The sequence below is a fragment of the Salmo salar genome, chromosome ssa06, assembly GCF_905237065.1.
Source record: "Salmo salar chromosome ssa06, Ssal_v3.1, whole genome shotgun sequence".
NCBI classification, from domain to species: Eukaryota; Metazoa; Chordata; class Actinopteri; order Salmoniformes; family Salmonidae; genus Salmo; species Salmo salar.
Genome location: NC_059447.1, coordinates 28,542,720 through 28,563,807, shown reverse-complemented (window position 1 = coordinate 28,563,807; position 21,088 = coordinate 28,542,720). Strand labels below are relative to the sequence as shown.

Sequence of the window (21,088 nt, the reverse complement as noted above, 5' to 3'; positions counted from 1 at the left end):
CCATGCCTTATCTCAGCTCACTGGTCACCATGGCAGCACCCACCCATACCACACGCTCCAGCAGGTATATTTCACTGGTCATCCCCAAAGCCAATTCCTCCTTTGGTTGCCTTTCCTTTCAGTTCTCTGCTGCAAATGACTGGAACGAACTGCAAAAATCACTGAAGCTGGAGACTCATATCTCCCTCACTAACTTTAAGCACCAGCTGTCAGAGCAGCTCACAAATCACTGCACCTGTACATAGCCAATCTGTAAATAGCCCATCCAACTACCTCATCCCCATACTGTTATTTATTTTGCTCATTTGCACCCCAGTATCTCTACTTGCACACTCATCTTCTGCACATCTATCACTCCAGTGTTTAATTGCTATATTGTAATTATTTCACAACTATGTCCTATTTATTGCCTTAGCTCCCTTATCCTACCTCATTTGCACACAATGCATATAGATTTTTCTATTGTATTATTGACTGTTTGTTTATTTCATGTGTAACGGTGTTTGTGTCTCATTGCTTTTCTTTATCTTGGCCAGGTCGCAGTTGTAAATGAGAACTTGTTCTCAACTGGCCTGCCTGGTTAAATAATAATATATATATATTTTTTAACATCCTCCTCTGCACCCCTATCTTCTGTTTCTAATGGGAGGGATGGAGAGGACATGACATCATTCAGACCCTTGGTTTCCTGGGAACTGTTTGTTCATATGTCAATGTTTGAGTAATGCACGCACCTCTTAGTGGTGAGGTGAAGGCTGCGGTGGGTGTGAGGTGAAGGCTGCGGTGGGTGTGAGGTGAAGGCTGCGGTGGGAGGGAGGTGAAGGCTGCGGTGGGAGGGAGGTGAAGGCTGCGGTGGGAGGGAGGTGAAGGCTGCGGTGGGTGGGAGGTGAAGGCTGCGGTGGGAGGGAGGTGAAGGCTGCGGTGGGTGGGAGGTGAAGGCTGCGGTGGGTGGGAGGTGAAGGCTGCGGTGGGTGGGAGGTGAAGGCTGCGGTGGGTGGGAGGTGAAGGCTGCGGTGGGAGGGAGGTGAAGGCTGCGGTGGGAGGGAGGTGAAGGCTGCGGTGGGAGGGAGGTGAAGGCTGCGGTGGGAGGGAGGTGAAGGCTGCGGTGGGTGTGAGGTGAAGGCTGCGGTGGGTGGGAGGTGAAGGCTGCGGTGGGAGGGAGGTGAAGGCTGCGGTGGGTGGGAGGTGAAGGCTGCGGTGGGAGGGAGGTGAAGGCTGCGGTGGGAGGGAGGTGAAGGCTGCGGTGGGTGGGAGGTGAAGGCTGCGGTGGGTGGGAGGTGAAGGCTGCGGTGGGTGGGAGGTGAAGGCTGCGGTGGGAGGGAGGTGAAGGCTGCGGTGGGAGGGAGGTGAAGGCTGCGGTGGGTGGGAGGTGAAGGCTGCGGTGGGTGGGAGGTGAAGGCTGCGGTGGGTGGGAGGTGAAGGCTGCGGTGGGTGGGAGGTGAAGGCTGCGGTGGGAGGGAGGTGAAGGCTGCGGTGGGAGGGAGGTGAAGGCTGCGGTGGGTGGGAGGTGAAGGCTGCGGTGGGTGGGAGGTGAAGGCTGCGGTGGGAGGGAGGTGAAGGCTGCGGTGGGTGGGAGGTGAAGGCTGCGGTGGGAGGGAGATATGGACTGGCACAGTGAGAGAGGCCTGTCTATGTAATTAATATAAATGTGCTCCAGGTCTCCTTTCTCCCTCATCCTGTCGGTCCCCACAGCAGCAGACTAGGATGGGATATGGAAATGAGATGTGGGCGGTAGGCAATCACGCATGTACACATGTACACAACCCGAGAAACACTCACCACACACTGTCTGTTACACACCGCTGCCATCCTTACCTCATACTTTGTCTAGTGATTGTTTTCAGGGGAGCACACAATCCACACAACCCTCTTAACGCTCTCTGACGTAGTGCTGTGATGATATTTATTTCCCCTGCCGTGTGTGTTCTTACCTGTTAGTCCTTCTGTCCATTGGTGCTGACTGTCACCAGCTGAATCACCATGATGAATGAACCGTCTTAAGATTTTGAAGTGCGGGAGTACAAGGATTACCACACACACACTACCACACACCCCACCCCCCACTATCTCTGAGTTGTTACTGTCATTTTTCTGCTTCTCTGCTCCTGATGATTGTCCTGAAAAGACAAATCAATCCCCAGCTTTATTCTGGTTAAGTGTCATCATTTAGAAAAGCTGTGAAGTTGTTAGCGATGATGCCAGTATTGTCATGTTTTCTTAGTGGTTCCCTCGTGATAGCTGTTGGCAGCACACACGTTGGGAGACAGTAGCCTATACAGAGACATGAGAAAACACACAGCTTAAGGAAACATACGGGGGCACACATTTATTGCACCCATACAACGCACACATTCCTCTACACAGCAGTTTGCATTTGTGCACTTAAGCTACATATTTGTTACACCCATGAACACACACTAGTTCACACAGAACTCAATTCATTGTTAGGAAGTCTCAGGTAATTTAAATTGCAAATCAGTGCTGCCTTGTTCTCCGTCTTTTGATTAATATTGTATTGTTTTACTGAGTGAAAATGCCACCAGTGTTTTTCATCAGATGCAAATAGAACAAAATAAGAAACAGAAGATCAGATCCAACTGAAAGTTCTCTCTAAACATTCATTAAGTCCTGTCTGCGTCCGTGGAGGTCTGTGTGTCGTCTCACCCGTCTCCACTCTGTCAGGCAGAGGAGGAGGGCCCTTTCCTTCCCTCTCACTCTCACACACAGATTCTAGGAAGTTCTCTAGGTCCTGAACTTCCCTTTCAATCAGCCACTAATTAAGAAGCAAAGCGAAGGGATTGTCTGGCTACGAGACAGGGGGACTTGCAGGTTGACTGAGAAAAGGGCGAGAACGAGAGAAGAGATGAGACTTTGCCCTGAGACCCTGTGATAGCTTCAATTTGACATGTGCAGGATGAGTGAGAAAATAGAGGAAGGAGAGGGGGGAAAGGAGCCAGGGGGAGAGAGAGGGAGGAAAGGAGAACAAAACATGATCATTTGTTGATTTTATTTAACCAGACAAGCCAATTAAGAACACATTCTTGTTCTATTCCCAGGGGTCATCTGTGGTTCTGTGAAGGTGATATTGAAGAGAAGTAATTGGTTAAAGTCACAGTTCTCTCTCATAGATTGTAAATCTATGGTTCAACTGAAGTCAATGCTGTTTTTCTATTGTGGCCGTATTCACACATGTACCTTGAAAAACAGAGTGAATAACTTGTGCAAACACATATTGATAGAAGTTTGCACATTTTGTAATAGGCTATGACTTTTCCAAGTCAATGTGCTCTTTGAAAGTTCTATATGACCTTGTGTAGGCTACTTGAGTGAGTGGAGATTGGCAGGCAGGCGTGGGATGATAGTCTTAAGCCTTGCTCTTCACTCTCAGCCACAGATCGGCTGGCACTCCGCTCCGCTCAAAGCAAAAGAAAGGCAGAACCACGACAGATAAACGAGGGCTTTTCTCACTGAAGCCGAGCGAGCAGCGTGCACAGCCTCTCTGCTTTGAATGCGCAGGCCCTTTGAAAACAAATGAATTCAGAGCTGTTTTTTCCTACTTACTGAGCAATACCGCTCAATTACAATTAGCCTTTTAACACACACGCACTGACTATAACACCTATGATAATGCTGCTCTCTCTGGTTGTAGGGTGTTGCTGTGGGTTCCCTGGACATTCCCCAGACGTTATCCTTGGCTGGACCCTGGTGCTGTGTATGGTGGTCTGGTTGAATACTTAGCCCATTCAGTGGTGTTTTGTTGGGCTCAGCCACCCCTCCACTCTGCCCCCCTCCTGGCTGGTGCTCAGGCTCCACTCAGGCCCCCCCCTGCCTCAACGCTGGCGATGTCAAGAGTCCCGAGTCCCCCTCCCCCCGCGGACATGTCCAGCGGCCCTGTGGCTGAGAGCTGGTGTTACACTCAGGTAAGTGTGGGGATTGGTGTGTGTGTGTGTGTACATGTATCTGTTTTTCTATGTACAGTACTTACACCTGTCTGTCAGTCAGTCAGGACTGCCAGTGCTGGTGTTTTTGATAACAGCCTGTTTAAAGAAGAGGGATGTATTTTTTTATTTTTTTATTTTGATATATTTTTCATCTCTCTGTCCTTGCAAAATCATTTTTTGTTGCAGCTTTTTAATATCCTTTCTTCTCCCCCTGTTTGTTGTCAGTGTTTATTGAGATGAAAGGCAGGTTTGATGTGTGGTTTTGAAGTCCAGGCTGACCAACCAGCCACTTAGCTACCTGTATGGAATAGATAAATAAATTAAAGTCATCATGTCTGATTCCTGCCGTGTGTGTGTGTGTGTGTGTGTGTCCCTACCTCTGTTAGATTAAAGTGGTGAAGTTCTCTTACATGTGGACCATCAACAACTTCAGCTTCTGTCGCGAGGAGATGGGCGAGGTCATCAAGAGCTCCACCTTCTCTTCGGGAGCCAATGACAAGCTTAAATGGTGAGTGGAGGCGGGGCCAAGAATTGGACGCAAAAAATAAGCCATAAGGGACTACAGGACCAATAGCTTGTCCATGATTGATCTGATTTAGACTCCTAAGTCTGTTGGACAGGGTTTGGTCTCTATTCTGTTGGACAGTTACTGAGCGTAGTTGACTGACCTTGTCTCTGTATGACTGATGCTGATCCCTCCCTCTGTGTCCAGGTGTTTACGTGTAAACCCTAAAGGCCTGGACGAGGAGAGTAAAGACTACCTGTCCCTCTACCTGCTCCTGGTCAGCTGTCCCAAGAGCGAGGTGCGTGCCAAGTTCAAGTTCTCCATCCTCAATGCCAAGGGAGAGGAGACTAAGGCTATGGGTAAGTCACACTTGATTTGAGTTGATTTGGATCCCCGTTAGCTAATGCCATGACAACAGCTAGTCTTCCTGGGTCCGACACATGCATTTAAATAACATTAACAAGTAGACATTACGGACATTTAAAATAGTCAGTTCAGGTGTCAGTATCTGTCCAGTCATATGGTCAATCTTAGTAGAAGTACTTTTTAATGTTTTCTTGAATGTGAATCATTTTTTTGCTTGGGAAATATCTATCCCCAACAACCCATCCTCTCTATAGGGTCAGTGGTGCCCTGCCATTGTAATCCCATTGTGTACCTGGCTTGATATTATGCTGGTGTGTGAGAGGTAATGTGATACAGAACTACTACTACTCAAACCTGTAGCTTGGCAGTAGAAAATGGAAGCCATGTTGAAACCTGTAGCTTGGCAGTAGAAAATGGAAGCCATGTTGAAACCTGTAGCTTGGCAGTAGAAAATGGAAGCCATGTTGAAACCTGTAGCTTGGCAGTAGAAAATGGAAGCCATGTTGAAACCTGTAGCTTGGCAGTAGAAAATGGAAGCCATGTTGAAACCTGTAGCTTGGCAGTAGAAAATGGAAGCCATGTTGAAACCTGTAGCTTGGCAGTAGAAAATGGAAGCCATGTTGAAACCTGTAGCTTGGCAGTAGAAAATGGAAGCCATGTTGAAACCTGTAGCTTGGCAGTAGAAAATGGAAGCCATGTTGAAACCTGTAGCTTGGCAGTAGAAAATGGAAGCCATGTTGAAACCTGTAGCTTGGCAGTAGAAAATGGAAGCCATGTTGAAACCTGTAGCTTGGCAGTAGAAAATGGAAGCCATGTTGACTAATAGGAACAAGGTTAGGAAGTTTCACAGATGTATTACCGGTGTCTCTGAGGTTTACTAAGTAAGTGTGTGCATACGAGGGGGTGAGGGAGCCAAAGTGTGTCTAATTCAGTGTGCGGGCTGAGGTGTTGATAGCCGTATGGGTGTGTGTAATCACTGCAGGTGGGATTCGTCCTCCCTGCATATTTAATTCAAAGTAGCATGGAGCAATTTTTGTCTTCTGCCTCTTCTCTGGCTGATGAATTGGAAAGGAAACGTGTTTCTTCCAATGCCTATTCTTTTTAATTAGGTTATGTTATGGGGAGGAAAAGCAAACTTGTGTGGCATTGAATTAGAGTGGGCCAGATGTGACCGCTTCCTGGTTATCAGGCTCTCTACCTGGTTGGTTGTCTCTCCTCCGGCACCCCGTCGAGCACAGGAAGTATGGGAGGAGGTGAGGAGAAGGGCAGAGGAGGAATGTTTGTATCAGAGGTGTATGCAGCAAGACTGTTTACAACCCCCCGCAGTGCAGGTCGTGTAGAAATTGAAATGGTTTTCCTGCTGAGAAACGTCTACCGCGTGAACTCAACCCCTCCCTCCCTCACACACTTTCATTCTCTCTGTTCTACACACTCCATCTTCTTTGTGGCAGTGCTTTTTCACTCCAACAACAACACGTTCACAAACACTACTGTTATGAAACACACCCTGGGCCGCGTACTCTAATTGTGCATCAAGCTAACTTGAAGCTTTTAAGGTACAGTTAATGCATAGTTGGCTGTGCCCATTTCGCTGCACCACTCTAAGGGGGACAGCAGTAGCCTGCAGAGTGGGTAGCAAACACCACCTAGAGTCGTTTCATTCCTTCACTCGGTCAGCTCACCTGAATCTGCCTCTCCACATGACCACTGAAAGAGATTAAAGATGGAGAATGTTGAGAAAAGGTCTTCTGTTCTCCTCTTTGTGTCTCTGGGGGGTTTGCTGTAAATTGTGTTCTTTGGTAGACCCCCTCCCCATCTTGCCCTCAGCTCTCTGCTCGCCTTGACACTGGAGAAAATTACCCGCAGACGCCGTGTTCGTGACAAGGGGCTTCAGCGAGCGCTCCGTCTGAGAATATGGCAGTAAAGATAGCTCTATCTGTTCTGGATCATTTAGAATCCAATTAAATCCATGCCTCCTGAAGAGAACCCAGGCCAAATAAAAACTAAGTGCCTTAATTAAGAAGGCTGTGGCTCAGAGTGTGAGGACTGTTTATGTGGCATGTCACTGCCGGGGCTCTCCACACAGTCTCACAGGGCCACACACGCCACTGAAATGGATATTAAGACCAAGTACAGATTGCTGTGATACATAGCTAAATAAACAGATATATAGGTGGTTAGAAATATGGTTAAAGATTATTGTGAGTAATGTAAAGATGCTGCATATATCATTTGCTGCCTTAAACATGAACTGTTTCAAGTGGATCTAACCTTTAACCTCATACTGTTCAGCCACCCCCACCTGAATAGAGAGCCTCAATCAGTAATGTATGTTGGTCTCCTCTGTTGGTCTCTGATGGTGTTACTGCCTGCTAATGGAGATAGATTTGGGCTCGACTGGCAACCCCCCCACCTCTCTCTCTCCCCCGAACATCCTCTCTTCTCCGCCACATCATTTCTCTCCCTGGCTTAGTCGCTAGCTAGCTGGCTCTCCTGTGGGATTGTGGAGGAACGGTTTGTAACGTGTGTCTTGGCACCCCCCCCCCCTCCTCTCCTGTGCCAGATAAAGCAGCCTGCTGGCAGACACACTGCTGCACTGACAGCTCTGAGAACACAGAGAGAGAGGAAGTCTCCTGCTATATGGTGGTGGTGGCTAGGGTTTATTTAAATGGCCCAGAGCTGAGGGTTCCTCTCAGACACTGGGCTCTGTAGTGCTGTTTAGGTACTAAGTGCTAAGGAGAGGTTATGTCTCCAGTGTGTTTAGTCACAGGCTCAAGTTCAGGTTCATTTGCTGTGTACACAGGTCTTCATACACTGTATATTTGAAAAGAACCATCTCATTTGCCAGTACAGTGTTTGTGGTGTTGTGGTTAGTGTCTCCTGGCTGATTGAAACCTCTGTCTGAATGCTTGTCTGTGGTTGTCAGAGCTGGTTGCCCGCGGTAACTGATGGGGGGGCGGTCAGGCATTCAGTGTGGTTGTGTTGTGGGAAGAGTCATTGGACAGTCTTTACATAATCACATATCCACACGGCTAGAAGGAACGGCGTTACACATGTTTGTGCTGACACTTGCTTATAGAGCTCATTATTCAAAAGAGGTTCGATTTTCTTCGGAAATGGTGTGTGTGTGTGTGTGTGTGTGTGTGTGTGTGTGTGTGTGTGTGTGTGTGTGTGTGTGTGTGTGTGTGTGTGTGTGTGTGTGTGTGTGTGTGCTCGTTTGTGTATTTGTTGGATTTGTGTGTGTGTGTGAGCGCGCTTGTGTGCCTGCCTTCCAGGTTATATGTCAGCCTATGTAGGTGTGTGGGGGTTGATGCAAATGCAGGTACTCCATTACACATACTGAAGCGTTGTCTATCATGCTGTTAGACATGGGACTGTATGTGTTGTGTACTGTATTTAATGAATGGGATTTAGACTAAAGGGCAGCAGTTGAAGTGGAGGGAAGAAGTGTAGGCAGTAGTGGTTGGGAGGATGGGGTTGAAGTGTGTGTCTGTGTGTGACGGTCTAGGTGTGTGAGTGTTTGATTGTGTAATGGGGAAACGCTCCAGGCCCTTTTTGGGATTCTCTAAACCTCCTTCCAGAGAACAGATGATCAGAGGGATGGAGGGATTAGAGTTGTTTTGAACTGATGTACATACTGTACATTACACTTTCTCTGTCATGCCCGCACACACACACTCTTAGTGTGACCCACACTATTGAGTAGTGCTCCTCTGTTGGCCCGGAGTGTGTGATGTTTGCCAGCCAGTCTTCTGGGTGACCTTCTCACTGTGTGTGCCAACCAGGCCCCTGAGCCACAGCCTGAATATGTATGCTATGCTCTCTAAAACACCCTGGCTCTCCTCTCTCTGGCTCGCTCTGACGCTATCTTTCCCTTCTCCTCTCTGAAACTCTGTCTCTGTCTCTCTCTTTCCTATTTTTTTCCCTTATCTCTGTCTCACTCCATCTATCTACATATCTCACCTCGCATGCCACCTCTGTGCCTGCACTGTTTGAGTGACAGTCTTCTATCCACTGTTTGAGTGACAGGCTTTCATCGCTGGTCTTCTCACTCCTCCTCCTCCTCTCCTATTTGTTATTCCTGGTGTGTTCCTCCCCTCCTGACCCGGTGGCCCAGCCTGCTGTGACCCGACCGTGACCACATGCAGTCTGACCTGAGGTTGATCCCATGGCAGTCTGAGGTTCTGGTCCTGCTCAGGAGACCCAGTGGAGGCAGCAGGGTCAGCTGAGCTCAGCTTAATACACACACGCATACACTCAAACACACAAACGCACAGGCGCACGCACACGTGCACACAGACATGTACCTTAGTGTGGAGAGTGAGCAGGGACTGAGCAGTAGAGGAGAAATCTCACCTCTTTCCCTCTTCTTGCCGTTGGACTCCTCTCACCTGTTCTCTGTGCTCCCGTTCCGTCCCTCCCTTCTCCCACCGTCCTCACACCTCACTTAGGCTGAGACCCAGCCCAGTAGGAAGTTGTCACAGGCTGCTGGTCTTCTTCCACATACCCTGATAACACACAGAACAATCCCTCCACCACACAGGGAGAGGAGCTGCTGGTCTTCTGTCATATACCCTGATAACACACAGAACAATCCCTCCACCACACAGGGAGAGGAGCTGCTGGTCTTCTGTCATATACCCTGATAACACACAGAACAATCCCTCCACCACACAGGGAGAGGAGCTGCTGGTCTTCTGTCATATACCCTGATAACACACAGAACAATCCCTCCACCACACAGGGAGAGGAGCTGCTGGCCAGGGGACCATGCCTCAGTCTCTCTCACGTATCGGAATGGACGGAGAAGAAAGGAAATGGAGAAAAGGCAGACCGAAAGATTTGAGACAAACAGGCAGATGAGGATAAGACAAAGATGCAGTGCTTTTGCTCTGTGTGTTTGTGTATCCAACCATACACTCCTTGGCATGTCAAGTCCATAAAAGTTTGACGTGGCTTTCAACAACACAGGTTTAAGATGAGAGAGAGACTGACGCAAAGCCTTTAAATGAAAGTCTTCTGACATCAGTTCCTATTATGCAGAGAGGAAAAGAGGAGAGTGACGATGAATAAAGTAGGGAAAAGAGGAGAGAAAAGAGCCTTTGGAGTGTTTGGATTTCTGTCAGTCTGAGAGGGTGGCTGTCAGGGCCTGTTTGTAGCCCGTCTCTAGAGGAGGGATTAGAGGGATATGCGCTCTACCACTGCCTGCATGCATCCCAAATGACAACATATTCCATATAGCCCATAGGGCTCTGGTCAATGTAGTGCACTATAAAGGGAATAGGGTGCCATTTGGAACGCAGCCCCTGCCTGCCTGGTTGACTACTGTACCCACCACTGCATCATTCCGCTGCTGGTGAATTTCACATAGAGCTTTCAGCAGAGCTGTTACCCCATCTGAATGTCTCCCACTTGGATATGGCAGGAGATCTCTTAAGGCTTGGACACCAGTAGCGTTTGCTGGCCGATGGTACTCAGCACCCCTGCACAGAGTTCTGGGTGTAATTTGCTAACCGATTCTTCATGTAGAATCGGGTGAAAACGTCTGCAGCCAGACGTCCATCAGTGGGTGGTCCCTAAAACACACCACGACGAAAGAGCGGCAGACGAACGGCAGATGGGCCGTCGGCCCGGTGTGTGTGGTTCTCTAGACCCCAGAGATCATCCTATATGGCATTCTATACATGACCAGGGATCTTTATGTGAAGTTTCATTGGAGATCTTTGAGAAGGTCTTGGAGGAGTAAAATGTCTGGGCAGGGAATTCATTGTGATCTGACTTGGCAGACTCTTTGGTCCAAAGCCATTTACAGTAACGTGAGTGCATTTATATTTGTAGTATGTGATTCCTGAGGGACTTGAACCCATGACCTTGGCGTTGTTAGCATCGGTCTTACCAACTGGGCCATCAGAACCACTATGGTACAGCAGCGTCTCTGACTCTTGTTATTGTGTTATGTACGTTGAGTATGTCCTCAGTGGGTGTGTCCCAAATAGCACCCTATTCCCTATGTAGTGCACTACTTTTGTAGTACACTATATAGGGATAAGGGTGCTATTCTGGATGCCGCCAGTGTATGTACGTATTCCTGGTGAAGGACCGCATGAAGGCATTTCTCTTGTGTGTTTGTAGTGCACAGAACCCTCCCTGCCTCTTCTCAGGCAGACATACTTGGCAGTCCATAAGCACTTTATAATGGGATGCTTTGATCCCTGCTTATCGTGTGTGTGCCAGAGATGAGGGAGTGTATGAAAAATGTCTCTGTGGAGTGTGGCATCGTTTTCTTATGAGGTGTTAAAAGTCCCCTGCAGGTGACACTTCCTTCATTCAACCTCCTGTCTGGCTGTGCTCACTCTCACTTTCTCCTTTCTCATGGTCATGACAGACACAGTGCACTAACTGTCTGTGTTGTTCCCTTTTACAGAGAGCCAGAGGGCATACCGGTTTGTCCAGGGGAAGGACTGGGGCTTTAAGAAATTCATCAGGAGAGACTTCCTGCTGGACGAGGCCAATGGGCTGCTGCCTGACGACAAGCTCACTCTCTTCTGTGAGGTAGGGCACAAGTTCACACAACATAGAGATACAGGTAACTGACAAAATAAAGGAATTAAAGTAAATGAGGGATACAAAGTATATTGAAAGCAGGTGCTTCCACACAGATGTGGTTTCTGAGTTAATTAAGCAATCAACATCCCATCACGCTTAGGGTCATGTATAAAAAAGCCCAGTTGTCCATTATTTTGGCTACCTTGGCTAGAATAATAGATGTCAGTGACTTTGAAAGAGGATCTCAAAGGAGCATAGGGGGTTAAAGGGTGTGTGTCAGTCACCAGATCTCAACCCAATTGAACACTTTATAGGAGATTCTGGAACAGTGCCTGAGACGGTGTTTTCCACCACCATCAACAAAACACCAAATGATGGAATTTCTCAGGGAAGAATGGTGTCGCATCCCTCCAATAGAGTTCCAGACACTTGTAGAATCTATGCTAAGGCACGTTGAAGCTGTTCTTGTTCGTGGGGCCCAATGCCCTATAATGTTGGCTGTTAGATGTATCTCTATAGACGGGTTGGTTGTTTAGCATCGACTTGTGCGCAACTACGGGGCAAAACGGACAGGGTTGGCTAAAATTGTTGATAACATGTAAACAATAGTTTGTCCCCAATGTTTATTGAAAACCTAAATGAAGTTGCACAATGAGAACTTGTCTCTCAAATACATTGTTGCGGTTGTTGGTTGACTAGCTAGATGGCAAATGTTTTGCCATGTTAGTATAGATGTGAAATCTGTCAAAACACTTCAAAACAAGGCATGGTATCAAGATCAAATGAGCTGAAACGAGACACTTACGCTTCACCACATCCAAGTTTCTTGTCGTTGTTGCTAACAATCTGGCCATCCACAACCATAACACACGGCCTTATGCCCCGTTGAAGTGGCACACAGCTAACCCGTTTTATAGGACACACACAGCTAACCCGTTTTATAGGACACACACACAGCTAACCCGTTTTATAGGACACACACACAGCTAACACGTTTTATAGGACACACACACAGCTAACCCCGTTTATAGGACACACACACACACAGCTAACCCGTTTATAGGACACACACACACAGCTAACACGTTTTATAGGACACACACACACAGCTAACCCGTTTTATAGGACACACACACACAGCTAACCCGTTTATAGGACACACACACACAGCTAACCCGTTTTATAGGACACACACACACAGCTAACCCGTTTATAGGACACACACACACAGCTAACCCGTTTTATAGGACACACACACACAGCTAACCCGTTTTATAGGACACACACACACAGCTAACCCGTTTATAGGACACACACACACAGCTAACCCGTTTTATAGGACACACACACACACAGCTAACCCGTTTTATAGGACACACACACACACAGCCAACCTGTTTATAGGACACACACACACAGCTAACCCGTTTTATAGGACACACACACAGCTAACCTGTTTATAGGACACACACACACAGCCAACCTGTTTATAGGACACACACACAGCTAACCCGTTTTATAGGACACACACACACAGCTAACCTGTTTATAGGACACACACACACAGCCAACCTGTTTATAGGACACACACACACAGCTAACCCGTTTATAGGACACACACACACAGCTAACCCCGTTTATAGGACACACACACACACACACACACACACACACACACACACACACACACACACACACACAGCTAACCCGTTTATAGGACACACACACACAGCTAACCCGTTTATAGGACACACACACACACACACACACACAGCTAACCTGTTTATAGGACACACACACACAGCTAACCTGTTTATAGGACACACACACACACAGCTAACCCGTTTATAGGACACACACACACACACACACACACACAGCTAACCCGTTTTATAGGACACACACACAGCTAACCTGTTTATAGGACACACACACACACACAGCTAACCCGTTTTATAGGACACACACACACACACACACACACACACACACACACACACACACACACACACACACACACACAGCTAACCTGTTTATAGGACACACACACACAGCTAACCTGTTTATAGGACACACACACAGCTAACCCGTTTATAGGACACACACACACAGCTAACCCGTTTATAGGACACACACACACACACACACAGCTAACCTGTTTATAGGACACACACACACAGCTAACCCGTTTATAGGACACACACACACAGCTAACCTGTTTATAGGACACACACACACACACACACACACACACACACACACACAGCTAACCCGTTTATAGGACACACACACACAGCTAACCCGTTTTATAGGACACACACACACAGCTAACCCGTTTTATAGGACACACACACACAGCTAACCCGTTTATAGGACACACACACACAGCTAACCCGTTTTATAGGACACACACACACAGCTAACCCGTTTATAGGACACACACACACAGCTAACCCGTTTTATAGGACACACAGCTAACCCGTTTATAGGACACACACACACAGCTAACCCGTTTTATAGGACACACACACACAGCTAACCCGTTTATAGGACACACACAGCTAACCCGTTTTATAGGACACACACACACACACAGCTAACCCGTTTATAGGACACACACACAGCTAACCCGTTTATAGGACACACACACAGCTAACCCGTTTTATAGGACACACACACACAGCTAACCCGTTTTATAGGACACACACACACAGCTAACCTGTTTTATAGGACACACACACACAGCTAACCCGTTTATAGGACACACACACACAGCTAACCCGTTTTATAGGACACACACACACAGCTAACCCGTTTTATAGGACACACACACACACACACACACAGCTAACCCGTTTTATAGGACACACACACACACACACAGCCAACCTGTTTATAGGACACACACACACAGCTAACCCGTTTTATAGGACACACACACAGCTAACCTGTTTATAGGACACACACACAGCTAACCCGTTTTATAGGACACACACACACAGCTAACCTGTTTATAGGACACACACACACAGCCAACCTGTTTATAGGACACACACACAGCTAACCCGTTTTATAGGACACACACACACAGCCAACCTGTTTATAGGACACACACACACAGCTAACCCGTTTATAGGACACACACACACAGCTAACCCCGTTTATAGGACACACACACACACACACACACACACACACAGCTAACCTGTTTATAGGACACACACACACAGCTAACCTGTTTATAGGACACACACACACACACACAGCTAACCCGTTTATAGGACACACACACACACACACACACACACAGCTAACCCGTTTTATAGGACACACACACAGCTAACCTGTTTATAGGACACACACACACACACACACACAGCTAACCCGTTTTATAGGACACACACACACACACACAGCTAACCTGTTTATAGGACACACACACACAGCTAACCTGTTTATAGGACACACACACAGCTAACCCGTTTATAGGACACACACACACAGCTAACCCGTTTATAGGACACACACACACACACACACAGCTAACCTGTTTATAGGACACACACACACAGCTAACCCGTTTATAGGACACACACACACAGCTAACCTGTTTATAGGACACACACACACACACACACACACAGCTAACCTGTTTATAGGACACACACACACAGCTAACCTGTTTATAGGACACACACACACAGCTAACCCGTTTATAGGACACACACACACAGCTAACCCGTTTTATAGGACACACACACACACAGCTAACCTGTTTATAGGACACACACACACAGCTAACCCGTTTTATAGGACACACACACACACAGCTAACCTGTTTATAGGACACACACACACACAGCTAACCCGTTTATAGGACACACACACACAGCTAACCCGTTTATAGGACACACACACACACACACAGCTAACCCGTTTTATAGGACACACACACACACAGCTAACCCGTTTTATAGGACACACACACACACACACAGCTAACCCGTTTATAGGACACACACACACACAGCTAACCCATTTATAGGACACACACACACACACACACACACAGCTAACCCGTTTATAGGACACACACACACACACAGCTAACCTGTTTATAGGACACACACACACACAGCTAACCCGTTTTATAGGACACACACACACAGCTAACCCGTTTTATAGGACACACACACACAGCTAACCCGTTTTATAGGACACACACACACACAGCTAACCCGTTTATAGGAGACACACACAGCTAACCCGTTTTATAGGACACACACACACAGCTAACCCGTTTTATAGGACACACACAGCTAACCCGTTTTATAGGACACACACACACAGCTAACCTGTTTATAGGACACACACACACACACACACACAGCTAACCCGTTTTATAGGACACACACACACAGCTCACCCGTTTATAGGACACACACACACACACACACACACACACACACACACAGCTAACCCGTTTTATAGGACACACACACACAGCTAACCCGTTTATAGGACACACACACACAGCTAACCCGTTTTATAGGACACACACACAGCTAACCCGTTTTATAGGACACACACACACAGCTAACCCGTTTTATAGGACACACACACACACAGCTAACCCTTTTATAGGACACACACACAGCTAACCCGTTTTATAGGACACACACACACAGCTAACCCCGTTTATAGGACACACACACACAGCTAACCCGTTTATAGGACACACACACAGCTAACCCGTTTTATAGGACACACACACACAGCTAACCTGTTTATAGGACACACACACACACAGCTAACCCGTTTATAGGACACACACACACACACAGCTAACCTGTTTATAGGACACACACACACACACACAGCTAACCCGTTTTATAGGACACACACACACAGCTAACCCGTTTATAGGACACACACACACAGCTAACCCGTTTTATAGGACACACACACACAGCTAACCCGTTTATAGGACACACACACACACACACACACACACACACACACACACACACACACACACACACACACAGCTAACCCGTTTTATAGGACACACACACACAGCTAACCCGTTTATAGGACACACACACACACACACACACACACACACACACACACACACACACACACACACACAGCTAATCCGTTTATAGGGGACACACACACAGCTAACCCGTTTATAGGGGACACACACACAGCTAACCCGTTTATAGTTTATAGGGGACACACACACACAGCTACACATAGGGCCAGGAGTCTGTCCTTACCATGTGACCTGACCAGGAAAACCTCATGGGTCATCACTATTTGCCACAAAGTCATAAACCCTGTCTATTTCTGCAATTTCTCTTCGCTAACCCTAACCACACTGCTAACCTTAAATTAAGACCAAAAAGCTCTGTGCTGATTCTTATTCTGTCAGTTTGTCAGTAGGGCTCAGTTCAGATGCCATAGTGTTGGGCTAGATTATATCCCCTGTTATTACTAGGCTGTAACAGAGGGGGTAACAGAGGTCAACCATCTCTCCATCTCTCCATCTCTCCATCTCTCCATCTCTCCATCTCTCCATCTCTCCATCTCTCTCTCTCTCTCTCTCTCTCTCTCTCTCTCTCTCTCTCTCTCTCTCTCTCTCTCTCTCTCTCTCTCTCTCTCTCTCTCTCTCTCTGTCTCTGTGTCGCCCCCCTGTTGGTTCGGGGAACAGAGTAGAGGTTAACCATCTCTCTCTCTCTCTCTCTCTCTCTCTCTCTCTCTCTCTCTCTCTCTCTCTCTCTCTCTCTCTCTCTCTCTCTCTCTCTCTCTCTCTGTCTCTGTGTCGCCCCCCTGTTGGTTCGGGGAACAGAGTAGAGGTTAACCATCTCTCTCTCTCTCTCTCTCTCTCTCTCTCTCTCTCTCTCTCTCTGTCTCTGTGTCGCCCCCCTGTTGGTTCGGGGAACAGAGTAGAGGTTAACCATCTCTCTCTCTCTCTCTCTCTCTCTCTCTCTCTCTCTCTCTCTCTCTCTCTCTTGTCTCTGTGTCGCCCCCCTGTTGGTTCGGGGAACAGAGTAGAGGTTAACCATCTCTCTCTCTCTCTCTCTCTCTCTCTCTCTGTCTCTGTGTCGCCCCCCTGTTGGTTCGGGGAACAGAGTAGAGGTTAACCATCTCTCTCTCTTTCTCTCTCTGTCTCTGTGTCGCCCCCCTGTTGGTTCGGGGAACAGAGTAGAGGTTAACCATCTCTCTCTCTTTCTCTCTCTGTCTCTGTGTCGCCCCCCTGTTGGTTCGGGGAACAGAGTAGAGGTTAACCATCTCTCTCTCTCTCTGTCTCTGTGTCGCCCCCCTGTTGGTTCGGGGAACAGAGTAGAGGTTAACCATCTCTCTCTCTCTCTGTCTCTGTGTCGCCCCCCTGTTGGTTCGGGGAACAGAGTAGAGGTTAACCATCTCTCTCTCTTTCTCTCTCTGTCTCTGTGTCGCCCCCCTGTTGGTTCGGGGAACAGAGTAGAGGTTAACCATCTCTCTCTCTCTCTCTCTCTCTTTCTCTCTCTGTCTCTGTGTCGCCCCCCTGTTGGTTCGGGGAACAGAGTAGAGGTTAACCATCTCTCTCTCTTTCTCTCTCTGTCTCTGTGTCGCCCCCCCTGTTGGTTCGGGGAACAGAGTAGAGGTTAACCATCTCTCTCTCTTTCTCTCTCTGTCTCTGTGTCGCCCCCCCCCTGTTGGTTCGGGGAACAGAGTAGAGGTGAACTTCCTGGATATGTTAATGTTCTCGTTGTCATGCATGCACCCATAATGTTTAAAAAGCATGGTGGTGGCTGTTTAAAGCAAACCTAATTAACACTGCGTGTATGGTGATGGAATCCATGTCTGGAAGTTTCCCCCTGTTTGTTACGAGAGAGAGAGGAGCGATGTGCAAGTCTGTTTAAAGTGCTTCCATACTGGGCCTATTGACAGAGGAGTAGGAGGGGCATAGCAGCTACTACAGAGCTGTGGGGTGAGGTGTGACTGCGTGTACTGTGTGTGTGACTGCGTGTACTGTGTGTGTGACTGCGTGTACTGTGTGTGCATGCACAAGTGCCTGTGTATGTGAGAGAGGCTTGGCATAGAGAGTTCTTCCTACACAGCCCTCCCCAGTGGTGTTAGGCTGCTGGTTGGTTATAGTCCTAGGTGGCTGCCCCTCTCTTCTGTAAATCTCTGGTAATTACACCAGCTCCATTCATGAGGAAACCCATGTGGATTTGGCTGGGCGGTACACTGTATTTTACTATATACCAGCATTGATGCACGGACCGGTTTAGGTTTTTACTTTCACTTCTATAACGGTATTTGAATGTTTGGTTTGTAATATGCCATGTGTAATGTCCATTTCCTCACAGACCTAGCCCTGCTCTGTCCCACTCAAGGAGCTCATTTGTTGTTGCTTGACCACAAGACACTTGTGTTCAGTCTGCATGATCAATGCAGCACATGCAACGATGTTGATGACAACAATGTTTCCACTTAGCTTCTTAATTTAAATCCACAAGCGTTCTATAAATACACTATGAGTTTGAGTTTCTTACAACCAGACCTCAACCTCAACAAACACCTTTGGGATGAATTGGAACGCCGACAGGGTGCCAGGCCTAATCACCCAACATCAGTGCCCGACCTCACTAATGCTCTTGTGGCTGAACGGAAGCAAATCCCCGTAGCAATGTTCCAACATCTAGTGGAAAGCCTTCCCAGAAGAGTGGAGGCAGCAAAGGGGGGACCAACTCCATATTAATGCCCATGTATTTTGGCCATATCACCCAGTCCTAGTGTGGGTTACTGTAGTGAGTTAGTGACCCTGGAATAAATGAGGGTGCTACCACAAGGTCTTCCCGTGGGCAGGTAAGAGTGTAAAGTACTTCAATATTCCTGGTCCTTGTTCTCCCTGGGAAGCAGTCTTTACTACCATTGGATACCTGTCTCCCCGTTCTCTCATTCTGACTCTACATACATGCACACACACTCACATACAATCATAAACAGAGTAGCAGCAGTGTAAATTATCATACACTGAGTATACAAAACATTAAGGATGCCTGTTCTTTCCATGACAGACTGACGAGGTGAATCCAGGTGAAAGCTATGATCCCTTATTGATGTCACTTGTTAAATCCACTTCAATCAGTGTAGATGAAGAGGAGGAGACAGGTTAAAGAAGGATTTTTAAGCCTTGAGACAATTAAGACGTGTGTGTGTGTGTGTGTGTGTGTGTGTGTGTATGTGTGTGTGTGCCATGCAGAGGGTGAATGGGCAAGACATCATTTTTAAGTGCCTTTGAACAGGTTATGGTAGTAGGTGCCAGGCGCACCGGTTTGACTCAAGAACTGCAACGCGGCTGGGTTTTTCACGCTCAACAGTTTCCTGTGTGTATCAAGAATGGTCCACCACCCAAAGGACATCCAGCCAACTTGACACAACTGTGGCAAGCATTTGGGTCTACATGGGCGGGGGATCCCTGTGGAACTCTTTCAACACCTTGTGAAGTCCATGCCCGATGAATTCAGGCTGTTCTGAGGGCGCAAATGGGCAGGACGGGGGCGCTACTCAATAATTAGAGGTTTCTGATGTTGGGTATACTCTGTGTATATCCTGATGCCTAGTCACCTTACGCCTATACAGTTGAATTCGGAAGTTTACATACACCTTAGCCAAATACATTTAAACTCAGTTTTCCACAAAGAGGCACTGAGTTTGAAGGTAGGTCTTGAAATGCATCCACAGGTACACCTACAATTAACTCAAATGATGTCAATTTGCCTATCAGAAGCTTCTAAAGCCATGACATAATTTTCTGTAATTTTCCAAGCTGTTTAAAGGCACAGTCAACTTAGTGTATGTAAACTTCTGACCCACTGGAATTGTGATACAGTGAATTATAAGTGAAATAATCTGTCTGTAAACAATTGTTGGAAAAATTACTTGTGTCATGCAGAAAGTAGATGTCCTAACCGACTTGCCAAAACTATAGTTTGTTAACAAGACATTTGTGGAGTGGTTGGAAAACGAGTTTTAATGACTCCAACCTAAGTGTATGTAAACTTCCGACCTCAACTCTACATACAGTGCATTCTGGAAGTATTCATGCCCCTTGACTTTTTCCACATTTTGTTACGTTACAGCCTTATTCTAAAATGGATTACATTGTTTTTTTGCCTCATCAATCTACACACATTACCCCATAATGACAAAGCGAAACTGGTTCTTAATGTTTTGCAAATTTCTAAAAAACAAATACCTTATTTACATAAGTGTTCAGACCCTTTGCTATGAGACTCAAAATTGAGCTCAGGTGCATCCTGTTTCCATTGATCATCCTTTATGTTTCTACAACTTGATTGGAGTCCAACTGTGGTAAATTGAAATGATTGGACATGATTTGGAAAGGCACACACCTGTCTATGTTAGGTCCCTGTCACGTCCTGACCAGCAGATGGAGCTGGTGTAGTAGTTTGGGGGTCAGGACGTGGCAGTCTGGTGTGTGTCTTGTGACTCCTGATCAGGAACAGCTGGGAATCGTTGTTCCTGATTGGGAGTCACATATGTAAGAGTTGTTTGTCACTGGGGTTTGTGGGGAATTGTTCTGTGTTGAGCCTATGCTTTGCCAGACTGTTGGTTGTTCGTTCATTCTCGTGAGTGCTTTGTTATTTTGGGTGTTCATTTTTGATAGTTAATAAAAGTCAAGATGAGCCTGCACATACCTGCTGCGTTTTGGTCC

At 47.1% G+C, this 21,088-nt stretch overlaps 2 protein-coding genes across 3 annotated transcripts in view; one reads left to right on the top strand and one right to left on the bottom strand.

The window, feature by feature from the left end:
• The window catches only part of spop (speckle-type POZ protein), a 113,981-nt gene that overhangs the window by 51,582 nt on the left and 41,311 nt on the right, over positions 1-21,088 (top strand). For both annotated transcript variants that reach the window (XM_045719452.1, NM_001140403.1), the window contains 4 exon segments: positions 3,650-3,920; positions 4,328-4,449; positions 4,654-4,805; positions 11,237-11,364. In XM_045719452.1, the coding sequence (XP_045575408.1) occupies positions 3,843-3,920; positions 4,328-4,449; positions 4,654-4,805; positions 11,237-11,364 (480 nt within the window). In that variant the 5' untranslated portion in view covers positions 3,650-3,842.
• Positions 738-1,809, bottom strand: LOC123743534 (extensin-like). The gene is made up of 2 exons (XM_045721289.1): positions 1,780-1,809; positions 738-1,583 (listed from the first exon to the last, which is right to left on the bottom strand). Exons 1-2 carry the CDS (start codon positions 1,807-1,809, stop codon positions 738-740), a joined length of 876 nt encoding a protein of 291 aa, XP_045577245.1.